At 27.8% G+C, this 25,058-nt stretch overlaps 4 protein-coding genes across 5 annotated transcripts; 3 read left to right on the forward strand and 1 right to left on the reverse strand.

The window, feature by feature from the left end:
- Positions 1-1,398: 1,398 nt before the first annotated feature.
- LOC122522344 (venom carboxylesterase-6-like) lies at positions 1,399-9,287 on the forward strand. Its single transcript, XM_043643387.1, has 8 exons — positions 1,399-1,805; positions 3,481-3,782; positions 4,051-4,250; positions 4,973-5,169; positions 6,538-6,703; positions 6,967-7,157; positions 8,453-8,739; positions 8,819-9,287. Exons 1-8 carry the CDS (start codon positions 1,569-1,571, stop codon positions 9,027-9,029), a joined length of 1,791 nt encoding a protein of 596 aa, XP_043499322.1. The 5' UTR covers positions 1,399-1,568; the 3' UTR covers positions 9,030-9,287.
- Positions 9,288-17,256: 7,969 nt separating this feature from the next.
- On the forward strand, positions 17,257-19,921 carry LOC122521899 (syntaxin-12). 2 transcript variants are annotated; one of them, XM_043642641.1, is made up of 6 exons: positions 17,257-17,458; positions 18,475-18,592; positions 18,661-18,730; positions 18,817-18,982; positions 19,052-19,264; positions 19,397-19,921. In XM_043642641.1, the coding sequence occupies exons 2-6, from the start codon at positions 18,484-18,486 to the stop codon at positions 19,643-19,645; spliced, it is 807 nt and encodes a 268-aa protein (XP_043498576.1). In that variant the 5' UTR covers positions 17,257-17,458; positions 18,475-18,483; the 3' UTR covers positions 19,646-19,921. The 2 variants fall into 2 exon arrangements, with proteins under 2 accessions (XP_043498576.1, XP_043498577.1); XM_043642642.1 differs by lacking the exon at positions 17,257-17,458 and adding an exon at positions 17,564-17,698.
- Positions 19,922-20,727: 806 nt separating this feature from the next.
- On the forward strand, positions 20,728-22,598 carry LOC122521900 (uncharacterized protein CG1161). Its single transcript, XM_043642643.1, has 5 exons — positions 20,728-20,947; positions 21,135-21,253; positions 21,870-21,984; positions 22,098-22,238; positions 22,359-22,598. The coding sequence occupies exons 1-5, from the start codon at positions 20,888-20,890 to the stop codon at positions 22,506-22,508; spliced, it is 585 nt and encodes a 194-aa protein (XP_043498578.1). The 5' UTR covers positions 20,728-20,887; the 3' UTR covers positions 22,509-22,598.
- A 450-nt stretch (positions 22,599-23,048) lies between these two features.
- LOC122522055 (ADP,ATP carrier protein-like) lies at positions 23,049-24,243 on the reverse strand. The gene is made up of 4 exons (XM_043642849.1): positions 24,090-24,243; positions 23,724-23,982; positions 23,419-23,650; positions 23,049-23,324 (listed from the first exon to the last, which is right to left on the reverse strand). The coding sequence occupies exons 1-4, from the start codon at positions 24,241-24,243 to the stop codon at positions 23,049-23,051; spliced, it is 921 nt and encodes a 306-aa protein (XP_043498784.1).
- Between the last annotated feature and the right edge of the window lie 815 nt (positions 24,244-25,058).

The following is a 25,058-nucleotide window of genomic DNA, read 5'->3' on the forward strand; positions in this document are numbered from 1 at the left end:
AGAGAATACATTAATTTCTCGTACATTTAAACGTGGGGTTCAACGTTCTAGGAAATGTCTTCCCTTTAGATTGAAGCATGTAATTATCCTGTAAAAAAGAATTCTTCTTTATCGCGGTTGGTCACGTTGACTTGGTAATAATAAAATAAAAACGGGGCAGTGGGGAGGGGGCGGGGGGAAAGAAAAGAAAAAAAACGAAAATATCACAAGAGAAAATAAAAAAAGGAAGGATGAAAGATCTCGGTGACGTTTAAAAGTGAGACGAGGAAGGAAATGTTGAGAAAGGTAGTGGGCATGATGAACGAAGAGAAGGCGAGGGGGTGGGTCGAGGAGGAGGAGGTGAACGACGAGGAGGAGGAAGAGGAAGAGGAGGAAAAGACAGATGCAATAATCGAACCGAGCAACACGTCAGGAAACTTCGAGTGTGTGTGCATTTACGATCAAACATCGATTAGCGGACCATCACAACTTTTACCGATCTTGGTTAGTCGGTTTTAAACCATCAAGGATCGAACACCGACGATATTTAATCCCTCTTTCAACGCATACTTCTTCTTCCGTACAAATTCGCAAGGATTTTTTCACGATTGTGGATCCGGTGTCTTTCGGTAAGTTTAAATACAAACGTTTTTCGTTTCATATTTAATTTTATTTGAAATATAATCGAGTTTAATAATATTGGGTTCGTGGTTTATCGTTCGAGTATATATAATCGTAGGAAATATATTTAATATTTAATTTATCGATATACACACGGTGTTCTTTGATGGATTTATATACTAAATTTTCGTTTCATATTAATTGTATTTTTTTTATTTTAAATCGTGATTTTTAATAGAAGCTAGATTTTTCGTTATTCAAATCATTGATAGCTGATTAAAATGAGATCAATTAAATTATTTTTATAATTAGGATGTCGAATTCAATGTTTACTAACTGATTTTCTGATAAGTTTAGTATCAAATACAGATACTTACACACGACAACAACAGAACATACGAAACGTACGTACATTTATTCGAATTACAATAATAAATAAAGAAAGATAATTATAATAAAAGTATTTATCATGATTAATTTATATTAAAAACTATAACGGTGAGCATAATAGTACACGTGTTTGTAGCTTACGAAGATTCGAATTCAAAGTTTTCCGAGGATCGAATTGTTTGAAATATTCAAATCGAACAACTCGAATTCTTCCATGCCTACAAATTCGAGTTATTTCAATTAACCTTGAATTTTTCCTCGATGAATATAAAACACTCATTTACAGATACAATGAATGTATGTTCGTTAAATCTATTAAACAATTTTATATTATAATTTATTTAGAAATACTTTTACATTTATTTTCGTTTATTTGTCTATTAGGTTAAAAACGTGGGGGAAAAATAATAAGAAGAAGAAGAAGAAGAGAAAAATTTAAAATAGAAAAATAAAAAATCGAAACTTTCATTTACTAGTATTGCAAGATTCGAAGTTATCGTTCAAGTTTGCAATAAAACAAAAGAAATAAGAAGAAATTTAATCAAGTAGGTCAGTGGACAGCTTTCACCTGCGTAAAGATGTTGTCGAAGTTCCAATTTTGTTTCTGGACATTGGCAAGTTTACTTTGCTTTTCTTCTTTATTTTCCTTCGTGCATTGTACAAGTTGTCAAAATCAACAAGACGAGGAACCCAAAGTTAGAATTAAAAATGGCACACTGATCGGATTGATCATGGAAACGAGACAGGGACGTAAATTCGATGGATTTCTTGGTATTCCTTACGCCTTGCCACCAATCGGTAAACTCAGATTCGAGGTGAGTTTTCATTTTATTCGATTATGTTTCTTCTACTAATGTCGAGTAAAAAAAGTACGGCGATTAATTTTCTCTTCGATATTGCGACCGTGTATTTGCGAATTAATTACAATCAAATATTTCTTTTTTATATTCTAACAATTTGATTTTAATTGTCATTAAAGTAAAATCGATAAGAAATTTTTTCTTTACACATATACGCAACGTGTAATAGGAATATTACGTCCGTGTAAATATTACGTGTAGATATTACACATGTTGCATTTATTAAAATGTAACAGTTGGAAATAATGTTAAATAATTGAAATATGTAAATAATTCGCTTATCTTTGACAAAGCACATATTTAAAACTACGATAAGTGGACAAAAATAATATAAAAGACAAACAACGTAAATCATAGTTTTCGTTTATTTTTTACAAACGAATATTTTCAAGCGTAAGAAATTAAACGTGTCTACTCGTTACCGGTTTGAAACATAATAGACAAAGAAAAAGAGATAAATTGGACGTAACTAAAAAAATAAAAGAATTCCGACACGTGAAGGAAAATTTGAAATTCTTTATGCATCTCATTCAGATTGAGTTCCCCGTGTTAATATTGAGAATGCAATAAGGAACAAGAAGAATTTATGCAAGAAGTAAAAGTATCAAAGTATTAATAACTATTTCGTTATACTGAAAGCAATCTTCGGATAATACATTAATCTCGATTTTCTTATGAATATAATCGGTAAAAGAAAGATATCTTTGATGTTGACAGATACGAGAAATGAAAAATAATCGAATGAAATGATGTGATTAAGAAAACGGGAAACGAAAATGAAGAAAAACGAGATTCCGAAGTAATAATAAGCGCCTGTTGGCCTTTCGAAAGGTGATTAGGATATTTTTTTCTTTCTTTTCTTGCTGATTTGTTTTTTCCTTTGTTAATTTTTCTATTATAATAATGATTGAAATAATTTCGAGTCGATTAAAGAAGAAATTTCGATTAATTATTTGAAAATAATAATAATAATAATAATAATAATAATGAGATAAGAAAAAATTAATAATTATTATTAAAAATAATCTGTTAATATTTAGTTTGCATATGAATAAAAAATAATACTCTGATGCAATTGTAACGCAACCACCCCTGACGCAACCCTTCACGGAATTCATGACTATTCAAAAGTTTCAATCAATATTAACGTTCACTTTTTTTTCTAACAAAAACCCGTTCAAAGATTTACATATTTATATACTTTGAGAAACAAGCTTATTAGAAATTTACTACTTATTGATTCTGTAAGTACCTACGTGATCAGAAAAAAAAAAAAGAGAAAATATTTCATACCTTTTTAACATAATCCACACGGTGATTATCGATACTTTTTTCAAATCGATTAGTAACAAGCTTATTTTCTCGTATTAGTGTGCGTGTGCGTTTTATTTAGAAAAGAAAGTACGTTTGTGTATTGTAACACATTTTTCGATAAAAAATACGAAACAATCAACAACGTAATAATAATAATATTAATAATAATAATCATAAACGCGTCAATTTATCGATGCATTTAATTTACATTTTATTTGCGTACATAATAACTTTGTAGTAATAGTAATTTTGAATAATGTTGATGCATATTTTGATAATTGATTTGTTTCTTTTTTTTTTTTTCTTGTTTTTGCAGCCACCGCAACCAATGACCGCGTGGCAGGGAACGCGGGATGCAAAAGAAGATGCTGAGATATGCACTCAAAGAAACATTTACACCGATCAAGTAGAAATCGTTGGATCGGAGGATTGTCTTTACCTGAACGTTTATACACCGAGATTACCTAAAACGAAGGAAGATAAAAATCCATTAAATAGTTTTCCTGTTATGGTTTGGTTTCATGGTGGTGGCTGGGTCACCGGTGCTGGTCATTCAGAATTTTACGGACCGAAATTCTTTCTGGATCACGACGTTGTCCTCGTTACGATGAATTTTAGGTAAAAGATTTAACAAAAAAAGAAAAAAACTACGACAACGAGCATACAATTTTTATTGGAATACGGATTTGTGTAATAAAATTAATTTTATATAAAACAAATATATATATATAGTTAATAATTATTATTACGGTCGTAATTTTTATCTGATTTAAGTATTTTTTTTTTGTTTTTTTTTTTTACGAGAGAAAAGTTTGATAAAAATCGTGAAATTTCGAACGAATGATGAATAACGAGATTAAAATTTTGGATATGTTCATACATTTAGGCTTGGTCCACTAGGATTTTTGAGTACGGAGGATTTGGTATGTCCGGGAAATCTTGGTTTGAAGGATCAAGTTCAAGTACTTCGATGGATTAACGAAAACATTGTTGAATTTGGTGGCGATCCTAACAGGGTGACAATTTTTGGCGAGAGTGCTGGTGGTGCTAGCGTTCATTATCACATGATGAGTGATCTCTCGAAAGGTAAGATCAGAAAAGAAAAAAAAAAATCATTAACAAAATATTGTATTTAATTGCAACACGTTTTGTGTGAAAAATGAATCGTAAATTATTCATTTTAAAAAGATGAAATTAATAGAACAAGGAAAGAAAAAAAAAACAACCAACGACGTCACGTAATTAACGATGATTCATCAAAATGAGGTGGGAGTGATCGTCTAATTTGTTTTCTCTTTGCTTCTCTCGCACATTGTTTATCTATTATCTTAAATAAACACGTAATAATCGAACGCGTTGTTAACACATTATCTCCGGATAACATTGAATGCAATTGGATTTTTTCTTAAGACGAATAATTGGAAGAGAAATGGAAAATATTTATTTAACCCTTTTTTGGGATTTGCATTTATTTTTAAATCGCATAGATAATAATTGTTTTATATTTATGAATACAGAAATAATATATAAAATATATAAAAATTTATAAAATAATTAAATAAAAATAAAAATAATAAAATATATAAAAATTTATAAAATAATTAAATAAAAATAAAAATAATAAAATATATAAAAATTTATAAAATAATTAAATAAAAATAAAAATAATAAAATATATAAAAATAATAAAATAAAAATTTATATATATATATATATAAATATATAAAAAATATATATAAGTAATATATAAAAGGATAAAAGAAATAATTATTAATAAATAACGATAAAACATTTTTGTTACATTATAGGTCTCTTTCATCGTGCTATATCACAAAGTGGAACAGCTCATTGTCCTTGGACTTTGACCAGGCAAGGAACAGCTAAAATTAAGGCTCGAAGTGTGGGAAAACTTTTAAATTGTCCTACCGACGATTCCAAAGCTCTCATTGAATGTTTGAGGACTAAAGATGCTTACGATATTATTGGTACCGATCGACACTTTCAGGTAAATGAAAAACAAAAAATACATGCGTGCAATTCGTCACACGAGGTAGAAGTGAAACTTTTAGAGAAACTATTAGAGAATCACGCGAATGTTGAAAGAAACAAATTGATCATCTTCAATTCTGTATTCTAACAAATTGCAAGATACTATGAACAATTTCTTAGATGATTCCGTTAATCCAAAGAAAAAGAAACAAATCTTTCTTGTTAATTTAGACTCAATCCGAGAATGAATGGTGTGTGTTCCACTTTAATATATATATATATATAAAACTAGTAAGCGAATATACTTTCTAATGATCATGAGAACGTTAGTAACGAGATTATAAATCAAGTCAACGGTAAAATGTTTCGTGTCTTGAAAACGATTGTGGTTTTGTGTTTGAATCAACGATTAAAGGTGGACATTACTTGTCAAGATATCTGTTGACGACAATGACGACAGGTTATACTTTCGAGTTATCAGAAATCTTTTTTTACGGTTCAACAATTACAAGCTTTTAAATGCAATAAAGTTACGCTTAATTACGCGTTTGCGTGTTCACAGATGTTGTGTCGTATTAATGGGGTAGGATCGGTCAACTAGAAAGTGAGAATAAAATCCTTGGCCGGTAGACCTAGAATTATATTTATTTTTCTTTTTATTTTTTCTCTCTTTCTATTTACTTCATTTTTTTCTCCTCTTTATAGCTTTATTCATAGTTCTCTGTCTTTCTTTGATTAATCATTATGTAAGTTGACCGGGTAAACCTTGCCAATGAAATGTTTGCAGGAGTTGTAACATAATGCACAATGTTATGCGGATATGACACCTTGTATTACGTGTCTTGTTATGCAACTATTTCTCTCTCTCTCTCTCTTTCTCTTTTCGTGTAATTTTTTTTTTTTCTTATTCTTGTATCTTTTACAACTTCACAGTTTATCTTATATCAGGAAATATTATATCGTATGACTTGTTTCGTTTATTTCGTGCATATATATTCATATATAGGTATTTGAGGAACGTGTTTAAGTGTTAAACGATACGTTTTTCTTTTTATATTTTCATTTGGAATTATTTTAATTAATTGTACATATATATTTGTATAAATTTGGGATACACGAACGAGCAAGAAATGAGATAATTTTATTTGAGAAAAACTCGAGTCAATAATATTAAATACAATTTGTTTAGACGAAAATAATTTTGAAAATTTTCAATCACTAATTATAAGACTCCTTATATATAATATTTTTTTTTTTTACATATAATAATATGATATTTTATTCAGTTTAATTTCACAAAGCTTGACCATCGTATCGCATAATTAAAAATATGAAACAAATAATGTATATACCAACGTAAGAATTGATTTGAAATTTTTTCTAGAAATTTGGTTATTGTCCAATGATACCATTCAGACCAGTAATCGAACCAGATCATCCAAATGCATTTATTATTAAAGATCCTACAATTATAACGAAACTTGGAGAAATGGCAGACATTCCGTGGATGACTGGTATTACTTCAGAAGAAGGATCACTCAGAGTACCCTGTAAGTATAATAAAAAGTTAAGTGTTTTTCTTTTTGTACAGAAAAAAAAAAAAAAAAAAAAAAATATTTAAAAAGTACATTTAGAAAACTTAGAAGTTCTTCGAGATGTGAACAAGATCGTAAAGATTTTTACAAATTTTTTTTATTTCCAAGTTTTTCTTGTACGAAACAAAACAAAAAAAAAAAAAAAGAGAAAAGAAAAAATTAGCCAAGGATTTCTCGGAAGGATTTTATCGAAGCATAAAATAATTCATTGATTTCAGCACTATATGCCAAGTCTGAAGGCGAATTGATAAAAAGAATGAACGATGAATTTGCGAACGTTGCACCGTTAACCTTGCTGCATGGTGAAACCTGTCCCGATTATTTACACGATAAAATAAGTCTAGCGATACGGGAATTTTATTTCCAAGGAAATCCTATAGATAATTCTACTCGCATGCAAGTTGTTGATGTAAGTAATAATAATTCATATCTGATACACATTTATCTTCAATTTTATCTCGTTTGGAAAAAAAACAATAAAACCGAATCGTTAAAACCTTGATCGATAAATGAAATCGAATGATTAAAGAATTAACAAAAAGTTTATATACACATATATTAAAAAAAAGAAAGAACTCAAGAAACGTGATAAAATTAAAAGTGCACGTTCTATAATTGGATGACACTTATGGTATACAGAATTATTAAGTATACTTAATTTGGTATCATGAATGAATCGTTTATCGAATATAGTTATCTTAAATTTAATAAAATCGTTAAAACGTTTAGAAAAAATAATAAGTGATAATTGCGAGATCGAATAACTATGATTATATAGGAGAAGAGGAAAGTAATTTAATTTTTTTACTATTATAAGTTGGAGAAGATTATATTGATGCCTTGGGATAATTCAAAATGATAACGAGTATGTTAATTAAAATGCATCGCGTAGATGCAATATTGCTGCGTCATAAATTTTCCGATATTTTTCAATTTTTCCTTATCCCGGATAATTTTCATGTTTTCTTAGAATAATATTACACAAAACGAGCATATATATAAAGGAAAAGATAAAAAAAATATTATCTGCGTAATACGTATTAGAAATCCGATTTCAGGGCCGCGTTTATCGTTAAACGTATTACAGTAATCATTTTCTTTTTTTTCTTTTTATTATATTTATTGTACGATCTGTTATCGTGATTAATTATTATTAAAACGTATTATTTGATCTCGTATTATTTAAATATCGAAATTTTTGTTGCACAAATTATATATATATATATAAAAATTGCCTAATATATTTGATATAAAAAAGAAACTATAAAAATTAATTCGGATTAAATTAACTATTATTTATTGGATTAGTATATTATACATTTAGTTTCTCTAGTCAATATTTGTAATAAAATATTTTTATATATTTCACTTTAACATGTAATCCCCCTTTAATGTATGCAACCCGTAATACATTCGTGTATTTATTTATTTTCATACAGTATGCAACTTCTTATACAGCTATGCATTTATTACAAATACCAATTATTTATTTAACAAAATACTGACCAAATAAATAAAAGTAATATAAATTAACCCTTTTAAAATTTAAATAACGTAAAAAAATAATATAAAACTGGTATGTGTTTGAATCTTAAATATTTTTAAATCCTTGTAGAAATTTGTATCAAAATAATTAAATTACGATTATAAATTTGAATAAGATATTAATAATATATTGTTTTTTTTTTGTTTTGTTTGATTTAGATGTACAGCGATGCTTGGTTCAACCACGGTGCACGTACCGCCATTCGTGATTACTTTAAAACCCAATCGTCTCCTATTTATTTTTATTACTTTTCATACAAAGGTAGTGCATCGTTCAGCAAAATATTCGGTGATGATAGCGTAGATTATGGTGTTACTCATGCCGATGATCTGCACTATCTCTTTCCGGTTGGTGAACAATTATTTAAGGAAACTCCTCTGAGTAAAGAGGATCAAAAAATGGTTGACATTATGACATCGTTGTGGTTTAATTTCGCTAAGACTGGGTGTGTAATAATTATTATTATTATTATTATAATTTATTATTTTATATTAGATATTATTTTTTCCTTTTTTTTTTCTCAGGAATCCAACACCGGAAATAACAAAAATCATAACAGAAAAATGGAAACCGGTGAGAACGGAGGCGTTAGAATATTATTATATAAATAATACGAAGTTATCAATGTCCAGCGATCTTCATCCTAAGAGAAGAGAATTTTGGGATAATTTGCCGGGCTGTATTAATCAAAATAACACGAACGAGATGCATTTTGCTATTAAAGAAGAATTATAAGAAAAAGTATCGTGTATTTTTGTATTTGATGGGAAAAATAATGTTTACACGAGACTGCACTTTCTAATGGTTTACAAACGTTGATTGAAAAAACGTTTTGCATATGTGAAGAAATTAAAAAAATGACTGAAGTAATTAAGTTAATTATTATAAATAAGGATCTCTCTCTATATGCGACTTTTATCTACGAGAAAAATTCTATCGGGGTATATGTAACGTAGGATAAATATATTAATAAAATAAGATATCGTTTTTTAAGAGAAGTAAATTAGAAAATTGGTCGGGTGGTGGGGTGGTATGCGTGCACTTGACCGAGCTTGCAATCCTGTAAAACTAAAAACGTTGTTTGATTCGTCGAAAAACATAAATTGTATCGAATAATTTAAAGTATAAGTTGAATAATTGTGAGGAATATAATTGATTAACATTATTCTTACCTAAAATCAATTATTTTCGTTTAGATTTGATACGAGAAGTTTGTTCTTTATTATTAAAAATTTTAGGCGTTAATTGTCGTAACGGGAGTGTCGATAATTTGATGGGTAAAGCCATACATGCCAAGGAATTATTTCCATTGATCGAATTTTTGAATGGAATTGCGAATGATTCCGATTCGTCGTTGAACATTCGAAAATCTTTATATTTTACTTCGGCTAGTAATGTAAATCCTAATTTACGTGCTTTATTTGTAATATTACAAAAAAATGAAATATATATTAAAATTAATATAAAAGTATATGAAAAAAAAAAAAAAATCCGTTGATAATTATTTACCAATAATTTGAGTTATCGTTGAACTAAATCCTCCTATGCAGGCTGGTGCCAACAGATTTCTTGCCAGATCGATGCAACAACTCGTTAATGCAGTTCCAATACCTTTCCTTCGATTATTCTTGTTTACGTATAACAAATGTATGCGAAAAAATTTCTCGATTTCTAATCGCTCATAAGGACGTGCTTTTGAAAAAACACAACTTTTTATGCTCATTATATTGAAAATTGCATCACCTTGATGTGGCTGCAAAGACAAAAAAGAATAGAAAGATATCAATTGAAAATAGGATCAAATTAATAAGATCTTCTAACAAACGATTAAAACAATTAATGCATAATTGAAATCATGCATTGTTTTAATGCATTAAAACAATTTTAACGCAGCAATTTTATAATTCTCATTCAACAAATTATATTTGTACGTTTGTATTATATTTTTTGTTTTAAAATAACAACATTCCAAGTATAACAATATAAATAAAATAATATTATAACATAAATTGTTTGTTATGGGGGGGGGGAAATAAAGAAAAGATCTACTTTTACTCGTGTTTCCGATCGTACGTGATCTCCCATCAAATTTATCGAAGCAATTGCAACTCCTACGATCTTATTTTCACCTTCTTTGACTGCACAACAACTTTGCGTGTCCAACAATTTTTGATGTATTATATTAAGCGAAGTTTTTAACGATCTCATATCATTCAACAAATTTGTAGCTTCGCACATTGGTTCCTCTTCGAAGAAACCGTCCTGTATCGTTGAACACATTGCATTAACATGATCAAAATTATTGAAACACTAATTACAACATTATTTAAATAAATCTCGAAAAGAAAAGACAGATCAATTTCAATGAATCAAATTCACAAATATATATATTCTTTGTGTGTGTGTGTTTGTTTTAAATAAAAATAAAATTAGATGAAATATTCCAATGAATGTAACATTTGAATACGCGATGAAATTTTATTCTTGCGAGTGTACTCGAATAAAATTCAATGCTTCCATAAATTGATCCTCTTCGAGGCTCACGATTCGATAACCATTAGACATTCTTTGCAAAACTATCGCACCATTTACTTTTTCCCTTGTTTTACGAATTTGATTGAAATTATCTACTGAAATAATGTCGGATAAATTGAAATAAGTTGTTCTTCTTCGTGAAAGTAATTTAAATGACACCGTACTGGCTACATTTTGTAACATTTTGACAATTTATTTATTTATTTATTATTATTAATACTTCAATATTAATTTAGGCTTGTGTTAAAATTAAACGATTAAACGATGTATTCGATTAACGAATCGATTCGATTCGATTATGAAATCATTTCATAATGAATTGGAGTATCATATTTGATAAAAAAAAATCAAATAAATTAATAACCGTGTATTTAGAAATATTTCTTCATCGGTAATGGACAAGAACGAGAAAAATGACAAATTACTTGAAATGGAAAAAAGAATGTGTGCACCCCTCGAATGGGATTCCCCAATTTATTGTAAAATACAAGACCTGGATGAGTCGTTGTACGACGAAGCATGTCGTTTGATAAAAGTTTAGTCGATTAACGGAATTGCAAATCGTTTTTTCAATTAAATTCAGTAATTTAGATATTATTTTATTTTCATAAACATCACACAGCATCATTACTTCAGCGATGAACCAATGTGCAAAGCGATATCACTTTTAAACGATAAATTGTCGGTCAATTGTTATTTAAATTTAATAAAAACGTGGATGAAAGATACGGTGAGTTTGGTGGCACTGAGTGGAATATCTGGACGAGTTGTCGGAGTTGCTGTTACGAGAATTAACAGTGATTCGGAAAAGACGAATACTTTTAGTCGTAATCAAGTAAAATTGAGTTCATCGAAGTATCTTCTTCGAAAGTATATATCATTAATCGTTTATTTGATTTTAGATGATCGAGGGAAAAACATTGAAACAAATATTGCAATTACTTAACGAAGTTACCGTTCAATCCCAAGCTTACGTTCAATTTGGTCACGATCTTTACTTTCGCATTTATATTCTTTGCGTTCATCCAACATATCAAAATAAAGGCGTCGAATCCGCATTATTGCGTGCTTTCGTACAATCGGCAAGAACGATGAAATTGCCAGCAGTGGGTGGTGTTTTCACGTCCGGTCGTAATCAATCTTTCGCCGAAAAAATCGGATTTTCTATTTTATCCGAGATACGTTACAGTCGTTGGATCGTTAACGAGATTGTCGTATTCGGTGATCCCGGTAAAGGAAATTATTCAGCTGCTTTTATGGGAAAGGTACTCGATTATAACGACCTAAGCGAAAAATATAAAGATGATATTTAATATTCACTCGATGCTTCATTAATCAATTCTTTTTTTTTTCTTTTCCTTAATTGCGCTTACGTATCATCCGTCAGATTTATTCTAATCTTTGATAAAATACGAATGAAGATAGAAATATTATTTATGGTGATATTATTTTGCTATGTTGTCGATTTAAATGGGACACCATGTATATCCGTAATTAAAAATCAATAGAAATATTTTAATAATTTCAATAATGTTACAAGATCATTGTAATCTTTAAGACGATGTTATATCTCACGATTGTATATTAGACTTACAACTTTTTCAAAGTACATTTCTCGTTGGTGACAAAATCTCTTTTTTATAAATCTCTAATATGTTCAAAATTATTTGTCAAAAATATTCCCTCCTTGGCATATTTTATCTGTAAGCACCTGAAGTAAAGTAAAATTAAAATGATTACGTAAGAATGATTAAAATGACAAAATCATAATGTCAAATTTGCACTTACGCAATTATACACTTAACAATTATTTTATTGCATTAATGCATTTTACTTATATTACAAGAAAATTTTATCCACGAAGTCATCAATGCAAAGGAGTATTAAAATAATTACATAAAAGTGATCAAAATGCTAAAATAAGAGCGTTATATTCTTAAATTTTATTTATTAGATGCATTATTCACTTTATACACATGCGCAACGTTTGGAAATACATAAAAACAACTTTCAATAAAAGTAATTTTCTAGAGGATAACGTACCAGTTTGAAGGTGAATTTCGAGGAGGACGGTACATAGATCGTATACTCCGAGTTTTTTAACAACAATAGACGCTTGCATCGATTAATTAACAATTATTTTAATGCACTAATGCACTCTCTTTATGTTGCAGCAGAATTTTAGCCTCGAAGTAATCACTGCGCAGAATCATTAAAATAATTACTTAAAATAGATAAAAATACGAAAATCACAACGTTTTATTCATAAATTTTCTTAATTAGATTTATTATTCTTTTTATACACGTGCTCAACGTTCGGAAGGTCCTGTAAACAACTTTCACCAAAAAAAACATTAACAGAGGATAATTACTCAGTCTAACGACGAATTTCGAGGAGGAGGGATCACAGAACATATACTCCGATCTTTTAAACAACAATTAACGCTTGCATCTATTAATTAACAATTATTTTAATATTTTAATACACTCTCTTTATATTTCTGATTGTTTAAATATATATGTACTAATATAAGCACATTACATATTTATTAACATATTTTAAATATTAAATAATTTCGATCCGATATTTTATTAAATGAAAATTATACCCCCCACCTCCTCGAAGTCATCACTGCGCAAGAACGTAACAACAAATGTACATTAGTTTAAACAATTATACAAAAAATAAAAGAATATTAAAATGAGAGCGTTATAATATTAAATTTTATTCATTAATTTTATTGATTTTCTTTTATACACATGCGCAATTTTCGGAAAGTCACATAAACAACTTTCACCAAAAAAAACTTTAACAGAGGATAATTACTCAGATCAACGGTGAATTTCGAGAAGGAGGGATCATAGAACATATACTCCGAGTTTTTAAGCAACAATAGACACTTGCATCGATTAATTAACAATTATTTTAATATTTTAATACATTTTTTTTATATTTCAGATTATTTAGACATATATATGTACCAGTATAAGCACATTACATACTTATTAACATATTTTAAATATTAAATAATTTCGATCCGATATTTTATTAAATGAAAATTATACCCCCCCCACCCCCTCGAAGTCATCACTGCGCAAGAACGTAACAACAAATGTACATTAGTTTAAACAATTATACAAAAAATAAAAGAATATTAAAATGAGAGCGTTATAATATTAAATTTTATTGATTAATTTTATTGATTTTCTTTTATACACATGCGCAATTTTCGGAAAGTCACATAAACAACTTTCACCAAAAAAACTTTAACAGAGGATAATTACTCAGATCAACGGTGAATTTCGAGGAGGAGGGATCACAGAACATATACTCCGAGTTTTTAAGCAACAATAGACGCTTGCATCGATTAATTAACAATTATTTTAATATTTTAATACACTCTCTTTATATTTCTGATTGTTTAAATATATATGTACCAGTATAAGCACATTACATACTTATAAACATATTTTAAATATTAAATAATTTCGATCCGATATTTTATTAAATGAAAATTATACCCCCCACCCCCTCGAAGTCATCACTGCGCAAGAACGTAACAACAAATGTACATTAGTTTAAACAATTATACAAAAAATAAAAGAATATTAAAATGAGAGCGTTATAATATTAAATTTTATTGATTAAATTTTATTGATTTTCTTTTATACACATGCGCAATTTTCGGAAAGTCACATAAACAACTTTCACCAAAAAAAACTTTAACAGAGGATAATTACTCAGATCAACGGTGAATTTCGAGGAAGAGGGATCACAGAACATATACTCCGATCTTTTAAACAACAATAGACGCTTGCATCGATTAATTAACAATTATTTTAATATTTTAATGAATTTTTATTATAATTAAGATTGTTTAAACGCATATATATTTATTTAAACATTATCTAACTTTTGACGTACTTTAAATATTAATTAATTTCGATTTTATGTTTTAATAGATGAAAATTTTACCCCTCCCCACCGAAGTCATCACTGCGCAAGAACATTACAACAAATGTACATTTGTTTAAACAATTACATAAAAATTGAAATAATGTTAAAATCAGAACTTTATATAATTTTTATTTCTATTTATTAGAATTAATTTGTAATTACACTAATACATTATTTTAAATATTACATACTCTCCCATTATCGTATTTTGAATAAAAAATAATTTTAATACGAATTTATTTTTATGATTTTAGATGACTGTGTCTTCAGCTTGGTTGCGTTCTTGCATTATAACATAATTATAAACTTCTCCAATTACTTAAATTGTTTTTCAATTATTGTTACATAAAATTTAATATCAAACGTTTATTAAAATTTTATTATTTTTTTTAGAAACAATTCAATGGGTAGCGGGTGGATTTCTTCTTCGCAAAGGGCGCCATTTGTTAAGAAGGAATTTACTTCAGGGATGCGACCCTGCCCACGCGAGCCTTGATTCTATCTTCCTCCCAAGGATAGAATCATGTCCTTCCCTCAGCTTTTTAAAGTGAAACGCCCTACCCTTTTTTTTTTATTTTTTTTCTTATTTTACTTTGCTTTTTTTAACTCGCGATTTTGCAAGCATAGATGTGCACGTAGCATAGGAACTGAAACTGCATTAGAAGGGATGTCTACCACCGCTATTAGTAAGACGGGCCCAGGGATTCAGTTCCTCAAGCTTGCAGTAAATATAGTGCTGGTGGGCAAACTGTACGTGCAGCGTAAGTTCCTCGTAATATAGATTAGAGTCAGTGGATTAGTCCAACCGGTGGGATACCACTTAAAAAAAAAACATAAAAGGTTTCACTTTAAAAAGCCTACTTTTCAACTTCTTCCCGATCCCTTTGCTTTTTTTGTTGCAGGTTACATAGGAGGAGGACCACACCAGGACAGCACGAGGACCAAACCAGGACAGCACGAGGACTTAGTTATAATAATGGTTAGTGTAAGATAATTATTTGTATAATTAAATGTATAATTAAATTTATAATTGCATGTATAATTAAATTTATAATTGCATGTATAATTTTAATCTATTTATTTGTTCACAGGTTCCATGTTACTTCGATTCCATTCATATTATACTCCTCTTTTATCATTTTTTTATTTGGTTTTCCATTTTTCTCTTTATTATCGATAGTAATTGTAAAGATTTTCCGAATAAAACTCTTAGGGTGGGGCATAAGAGTGGGGCTCATTAAAAATCATTCACGGGGTGATCATTTTCATTTCATTTTCTTTGGTTTCCATTTAATTCGGATGGGGACATCTTCAAGATGCACATCCCGGGTCTTCAGAAGCGGTTACCTCCTCGTGGTTAGACCTGGGCAATGGTATTTTACTTTCAGTATAATGTTTAACATATTTTATATGTTAAACATTCCATTGCAAGTAAAATCTAGCCAAAGACCGCTTACAATAAACATTATAATTGTAATTAGTTTCTTTGAACTTTCCAATTGACATCATATTCCTTTACTCCTTTCCTTAATTCCTTCTATCCATTCAATATACAGAAACTAATTACTTTATAATGTTTCTTTAATAATTCTTATATTTTTACAGGTGGTTCTCTTACCTTTAGTTTCCCCCACCAACCATCATACCTTTCCTACTTCTTTCACTTTCTTTCTTTTCCTTTATATCAAGTATGCTCACATGAATTAGCATGCATTCACGTGAGTTTGCTTAACTTTTGAGATGGAACAACTTTTAGATTTGTTTTTTATTCGCGATTTGATATATTATATATAGTATTTTTTGTGTATAATATCTATATTCACTGTCGGTAATGGTAAATATTTATCGTCGGTAACGGTAAATATTTACCGTCGGTAACGGTAAATATTTACCGTCGGTAACGGTAACTATTGGCCGTCGGTAATTGCAGTTCTCTGCCTTTACAACATCGACCGTCGGTATTAATAGATTTCTAATTTATTTTACTCTATGTCGGTAATACTTTATATTAAGGTTACCGACGGTCGATATTTAAAATTTGTTAGAATATGTATTACATTATTATGTTACAACGTGTATGCAAATTAATTGCTGTATTAGTTGTCAAGGCTAATTATTACTGCATAACTGACTAATAGCCAATTAATTCTGGCGTTTTTACGACTCTATTTTGGTACGTTTTCTGAACACCATTGATATGGTGTCGCTTTTCATTGGATCATTAATTGCAATTATAAAAAATCTCATTTGGATTGGACAAAAATAGTAAAAGTTTTTAAAAAATAATATCTAAATTTTTGTATGAATAATTATAATTTATAATATATAACTTTATATGAAAATGTATGATTCGATTATAAATAATTTATGATGATAGTAATTTTTATATATTATAGTGGAAACTGTTAGTTTCACTTGTGCATAGAGAGCGCTGATGTATTTCGATAAGAATTGTTCCCAGTCGATAATTCAGTCTCATTCTATACATTTTGTCGGTAAAATCAGTCTTAAAGTGGAAAATATCAAAGATGCCTAAATTGTAACATATCTACATCTGTGACAAATAAGTTCTGTTTGCTATTCTAATAAAATAGTTAAAAAAGAGACGTGAATAACCTTAAAATCAACAAACTTATTAATATTATCCTGCAATAGTGATTACTACTCAACGGTATGTCGACGACTTAATGACAATTGATATTTTAACAAATTTTAATTTTTTTATCTTTAGATATTTTTTAACTTGTTTTGTATTGAAAGAAAGAGAACAATTAGACTTTAAATGTTCACGTATTTATTTTTTATGGAGGACGTGTAGTGATTATATTTATTTAGTATTTGTGATAGGCTTTTATCGATTTGTGAGAAGTTTTAGAGCTTCCCATAGTGAACTTGAGAAAATGACATAAAGGTTTGTGAAAATAGCAGGTTTGATTCGATTAACATCCTTTCATACTTATGAAATGGATACTTCTGAGTCACTGCATATGGCATACAGTAGACCTAGTAATTTGTTGACAAGAGAAATATCGTTATCGGGCGGTGGTTCTTTTTGACATTTTTGTAATCTGACTATCAGTTTATTGTTGATTTGTTCAAGATTTTTAATCATATTTATTAATCATATTTAATCATTATATATATTAATTGTTTACAACAAACAATCAACATTCTTCATTGTTTTAAAATTAAATTGTATAAAATAAAACAAATATATCATAGAATAATTTATTTCAAGTAAGTTACATTTGATTTAAAACAGCTTACTTTGACATAATTTTTATAATATTCATTGACAAATTATAATACACATGTAAATGTATTAAATATAATTAATTGATATATAATATATATATGAACTGCTCACAGGTCAAAGCGATTAACTCTAGTTTAACAATTTTTATAAAATTTGCTATCGAAGCCCTTAATCGATGCTCAACTTTTTATGTTTAAAAGAAATATATTTAATGATTAAGCTTAACGCTATTAATTAAAAGCTATTTTGATGATCATTGAATAATAAATGATACGACAATGTATGTAATACTTTTTGTTTTGTATAGTTAATCGATTTGGCAAATGAGTAACTCATGTAAAAGTTGAATATGTAATCTTCGTTAAAATAAGATATTTTTAATGTATTGTACAAACGTATATAATTTAATCTTGATTTTACTATACATAAAGCAAGTCAAAATGGATATTGGATTTTCTTCTTACCATAACGGTGGCCCTGCCAGGGAACAAGATTTTAGCAGGTTATCTCAAACTATAGGTACCTCTATATTGAAGATATCACAAAATGGTAAGTAATCAAAGTATAATAAAATCATTTCCTTAATGCAATAATGTAATATATACCTTTGATTTTAGTATCTTCAATGCAAAAAATGGTTAATCAATTGGGTAGTTCTACAGATTCACAAGAACTTAGAAACAAATTGTACGATGAAAATTTATGTTGAATTAATATCTAACCTTTATTATTGTTTAATTTTTATTAATATTATATCAAATATTTCCTTTTAGGCATCAAATACAACATTATACACAACAACTTGCAAAAGATACTAGTGGCCATTTACGTGATCTAGCTAATAACTCGGGCTCAAGTAGCCCGGGAGAACAAAGGCAACGTAAAATGCAACGTGAGCGGCTTCAGGATGAATTTACCACAGCGTTAAATTCTTTCCAGGTAATAATGCATATACATGTATAATTCTTTTAACACTATACAGTTTACATTAATAAATATGCTTTTCAGGCTGTACAAAGACTCGCTGCCACAAAAGAAAAAGAAATGGTTCGAAAAGCTAAAGCTAGTGCGGGTATTGCTCCATTTGGAGAAAAGAAACAGGAAACTTTAATCGAATTACAAGATAGCAGAACGCAAAAACAAATACAACAGCAACAATTAAAAGAAGAACAAAATTTACGAATGTTAGAAGAACAAGAAGCAAGTATAAGACAATTAGAGGTAAGAATATATATTTGAATATTCATTAAAGAATTATTAAATATATAAAAATGATTACAATAATATATCTTTTCACTTAGATAAGAAGGAATATTATTAAAACAAACAGTAAAACATGCTTTTCTCTTTTAGAGTAATATCAGCGATATTAATCAAATTTTTAAAGATCTTGGTGCTTTAGTGTACGATCAAGGGGAAGTTGTTGATTCTATAGAAGCTTCAGTGGAAAGAACAGAAGTATCGGTCAATGAAGCAACTTCTCATGTAAGGCAAGCAAGTGTTTACCAAAATAAGTTGCGTAAAAAAAAATGTATTCTCGTCATAATTGGAGTAATATTACTGTCCATTTTGATTGGAATTATAGTTTGGCGAAGTTCTTAAACTTGTTGATTAATGAACTTAAATTTGATATTAGTAACAAGATGATGAATAGGCGTCCTGTAATTATAAATTACGACATTAAAAATGTTGTTAGAATATCTTACGGAAGTTAAACACTTTAACATTACTAAGCAAGCAAAGTGTTTTTCCGAAAAAGGAATATATAAGTAAATTACGATTTATTTTTATTTGAGATGATAATTTGCATCAGATATTATTTGTGTATAAGACTAATGGTATGTCTATGATTGTCCGATATATTTATATCTTTAATTACTTAATATATTGTATTATTATATATTAAAGTTTTATGTATACATACGTACGTGTGTGTATGTAAAATAATATAAATATTAAGTATATATTCATGGTAATCGTTTATATAATTTTAATAATATATATATTTAAAAATATACACAAGCTTATTACAAAATAATCACACGAAGCTTCATACAATATGTTTATGTGTAATGCTCGAATGAATTTGTATAGATTGCTTATTATTATATTGCACTATGTAAATGAATTCAAAATTTCTATTCATTCCTGGTAAAGCATGAAAGTAAGTTATTTACACAGAGTATCAAATAACGTACGATGTTGATATAAGTTAATGTATTATATTATCTCTAAGAATGTTGATCTATTTTAATCAAAATGTAATAAACCTTATAATAATCTTAATTATTTCTATAATACACAAAAATGTAAGCACATCCTTTTATAAATTTATGTTTTAAAATAATTCTCTAAAAAGAATTTTAATTTATACTATATTTATGTATATATATAGAAAGCAGTAAACAGTTTTGCCTTATTGAAAAAACTAGTTCTTGTGAACGATCATTAAAGTGGAGGAACGATGGACATGGTTAAGTATTTAGATGTAGAGGAGTTAAAGAGAGAGTAAAAATAATAGAAAAAAAATAATTTTATTTTTTTAAAATCCATTTAATCATTAAACTTTAATTGGTCCAAAACATCTAAATTAATCAATAAATTTATATAAATATTGCTAGACATGATGTATATATGCATATATATATATACATTTAAAAGTTTTCATGTTGGTAATGAAATTTGCGTTTCTTTATTTGACAGCACTGATAAACGTTTGACAGTAAGGTTTAACATTCTTGGAGATTACTTTTTAAGATTGATTTTATTTAAAAAAGTGAAAATAATATAATATATAAACAATATTTATAAACAGTTGTGCTCAATGAGCGTCTACAGTGTACAATGTGGAAGTACACATTAATTCCAGCGACAATTATTTTAGTGTTTCTGTCAAAATGTGAGGTTAGAATCATATTCATATAAGACAAAATAATGTGTTTATATTCATAATCCATATAGAAAAGAAGATAAGAAATTTTAATAACTATTGTTTGATTTTATTACGTTTAAATATATATAGATTATGAATATATAATATTATAATTATAGACATAATCAAACATTTGATTAAGTAATTATATAATTACAGGCACAGTACGATGATAAAAGATGCAAATGTATTTGTCCAAGTCTTTCATCTGTGATAAATACCACACAGCCTTCGCTAGATCGATTAATTTTTATCATTAATGTCCCACCATCACAATGGTAATATCATTTTTATTATAAATCTATGGATATTGCTTTTCATACTAGTTAGTATTGTGTAAAGGAATCACTGTAAATTGCAGATATTTACGCAGAAGCATTTTTTAATATGTAAAAATTATTTTATGTATTGCATATGTTTTGCATATATTAGTCAACAAGTGTATACACATATACGTATGTTAAATTTTATTTTCTTATTTATTTCATTTGATTGCGATAATATATTACTATAATTTATTATAAATCGGTATAGGTATAACAATGTTAATATCATTTGAAAAGATGCATCATTATTACCGTTACTAATTAGAATTTTTCAATATGCATATGCATATGCAATAATATTATCCTTTAAGATGATTATTTTAATTGTAATTAATCGCTTTAAAACATTACTCCTAAAATGTTATTTTTAAATGCATAAAAAGTAAGGGAAACTAGATAGAAGTTATCATAAAAATAAATTAAAAGAGTAAGCGACTCAAGTTTTATTAGAGAAACAACCGATAAGTCTATCTTGAACATATTCATGCATATTTCTTGCGCTTAAGAATCCACAGTGTAATGTTCATAATCTTTGCAACAATTCCTGTAAAAATTTTATCTGTTCCAGTAAATGTGAAGATGTTGTTTTACCAAAACTTGGAGATCAAATAAAGACTAAAGAAGAAATATTTTGTCCTAGATGCGATTGCAAATATGAAAATAGAAACACAACTATTATTAAAGTATGATTCTTTTTAAATATTTTTAAAAATACATTATTATAAAACTTATTTATGTATTTTAGTTTCCAGAAATATTATAAATTTTTTAAAAAGAATTATACTTTATGTTACAGATTGTGGTAATAATTGTTATTTGGGTTATATCATTGTTAGTAATTTATATGTTATTCTTAATTTGTTTGGATCCATTATTGAATAAAAGGATTCATAAAAACACAACTAATATTGGCTATCACGAACACAATAACGAAGAGGTAAAATTTGTATATTACATTTTTAAGCATTTATGTTACATTTGAAATTATTAATTTATGAATATGTGAAGTAATATATGAAGTGTAAAAGGATTAGTATAATTCTATTTTCTATAATAGGATGATGCATCGGTAGCACCTGGATCTTCTCATCCAATGGGAGAAAGAGGAAACGTTTTAAATCGTGTAGGGCACCAACAAGATAAATGGAAGAGACAAGTTCGAGAACAGCGACGTAATATTTATGACCGACATACTATGCTTAATTAAAAATATACATTTGATTATGACAGAATACCAAATATCATGAATAATGTATTACACATCTCTAAATAGAAGTATGGCAGATAATCTTTGCAATCTAACTGGTTTTTAATGCAGCAAGTATATCTAAAAACTGCCTAGTGCTGCTACTGTTTTAAATATGTATAAATTAAAAAATTATTATTATATAAAAATAATACTATATTTAGTATTTTTGTTTCTTCTATTTTATTCTAATTGAACAAAAATATTATAATATATAACGTAATATATATATGAAGATCAATCGTCAAATTAAGATTCAAATCGTTATAAAAATACAACACGCTAGATAGAAATTTAATTTAACTTTTATTTGTAATATAAAACATTTGCGTGGTAGGAAAATAAATATCAGCATAGAAAATTATTTACAAATGCGCTAAGAAAGATCTGTATTAATTAATTAATGATTTAAACGGTTTAGATTACAAAATATATTTTATGTAAAAAGAACAGAAGAAAGAATATTTTTATTGAATTTATAAATATACAAAAAATAAATTGCTATGTTGAAGTATCATCTTTAAATATTATGTTAGCAATACTAGTTTTAATAGGAGCATATATCGTTAAAACGAGAGCAGCACCTGTCCCTCGAAGAATATTGGAAAATGCTCCCTTGTAGAAAGCTGATGGTCCTTCATTACGTAATATTTTAATCCAACAATCTAAAGTATTTTTATACATCACTTCTTCTTTACTAAGTCCTGATTGCATCATCATTCTTCTTCTGACTGTATCTAAAGGATAGGATAAAAGTCCTGACAGCGATGTTACAGCCTAAAAAATTCATAAGAGTTATATATCTCTTGTAAATTTTTTAATTGCACAACTCGCATAATATTATCATTAATAAGATGATGTAAAAATTTACTTGTGCAATAAGAAAGTTAACATATAATGGAGTAGCTTTTGGATCAGAAAAAAAGCCTTGAGCTGTATCATAAAGTCCAAAATATGCTGCACGATATATAATAATTCCCTGGACACTCACATTGAATCCTCGATATAAACCAAACAAACCGTCTGTTTTAAAAATTTTTATTAAACAATCTCCCATTCCACTGAATTCTCTTTTAGCACCTTTTCCAACATCTGCTGCTAATCTATAGCATAATTGTTAGTAATAATATTTGTTTCTATAAATTTTGTAGTATTATTATATTGTATTTATAATACCTGGTGCGAGCAAAATCAAGGGGATATACAACTAATAATGATGTTGCACCGGCAGCACCACCGGAAGCTAAATTTCCAATGAAATTTCTCCAGAATGCTTCCTTTGGTACGCCTCCCAAAAATATAGTTTTAAATTTGTCTTTAAAAGCAAAATTTAAAGCTTGTGTAGGAAAATAGCGTATAACGTTTGCTAGATTACCTCTCCATAAACTAAGAAAACCAGTTTCTTTTGGTACACGTATAAATACATCGAGCATACCTAAAATAATGATTAAATTCTTTGTAATAACTAATTATAATTAGATTTTTGAAAAGTATTTCTCAATGTAATTATTTACCATTGAAATGAAATAAAACTTTAAATACCTTTATATCGTTTCTCAGGTGATATTTGTTTGGATGTATGTTGCACCTGAAGTAATAATTTTACACGTTCTATAGGTGCTACTGAGGTTTTTGCAATTGCTGCAGATATTCCACCTGCCAAAAAATCTAACAAAAATGATCTATGTGCTTCCATATGGTATATTCTATAAAAATAATAACCCTTTTTTATTAATATAATACCAAAGATATTTACATAAAGTTATCTTATCAAATTATTAAAGATATAGTAATATTGTAATATAATGACAAGTGTGAGATAGTTTAATTTGAACGTACTTAAAATTTTATGAAATTTCTTAAGTAGTCATTGCTTCGTTTAACGTGTAATATATTTGATACAGTTAAATAATTTCTGTAAAAGTGCAATGTTGATATAAGGCTTACAGTCTTTTGTTTAATGAGATCAATATAATGCATGATAAATAAAAAAGGGTTAGACAATAAGTAAATTCTTTTAAATATTATTTTGTTTACATAAAATTTATTTAATAAATTACAACGATTATACAAATCTAAAGATTAAAATTGTTGATCGTACAATATAAACTATAATTAATTCTTTTTTTATGAAGTGGTCATATTATGATTTATTTATATATATTAATAATCCGGAAAAATATATTAATTTATAGAATATCGTTGAATCTACATATTTAGAAGATTAGATTAGTTAAGTAACATCATTCCGTTCTACAGGAACACGTTAACGCATTGTTAAATTATGTATATTTTAGAGTAAAGAGATATAGAGTATGTAGCGGATATACATATACAGTGTAAGATTACAGCAAGAATAGTATTCGGCACACAGTGGTATAAAATCGTTGATGCATAAAATAAGCATTATAATTAATTGAGATTCCAAAGATATTTTTTCTTTCAATATGTGAAAAGAAAAAATAAATATAATATGTAAAATAACATATAATAACAAAATAATACATTCCT

The sequence above is a fragment of the Polistes fuscatus genome, unplaced genomic scaffold (assembly GCF_010416935.1).
Source record: "Polistes fuscatus isolate 324 unplaced genomic scaffold, CU_Pfus_HIC Scaffold5, whole genome shotgun sequence".
In the NCBI taxonomy this organism is placed as follows: Eukaryota; Metazoa; Arthropoda; class Insecta; order Hymenoptera; family Vespidae; genus Polistes; species Polistes fuscatus.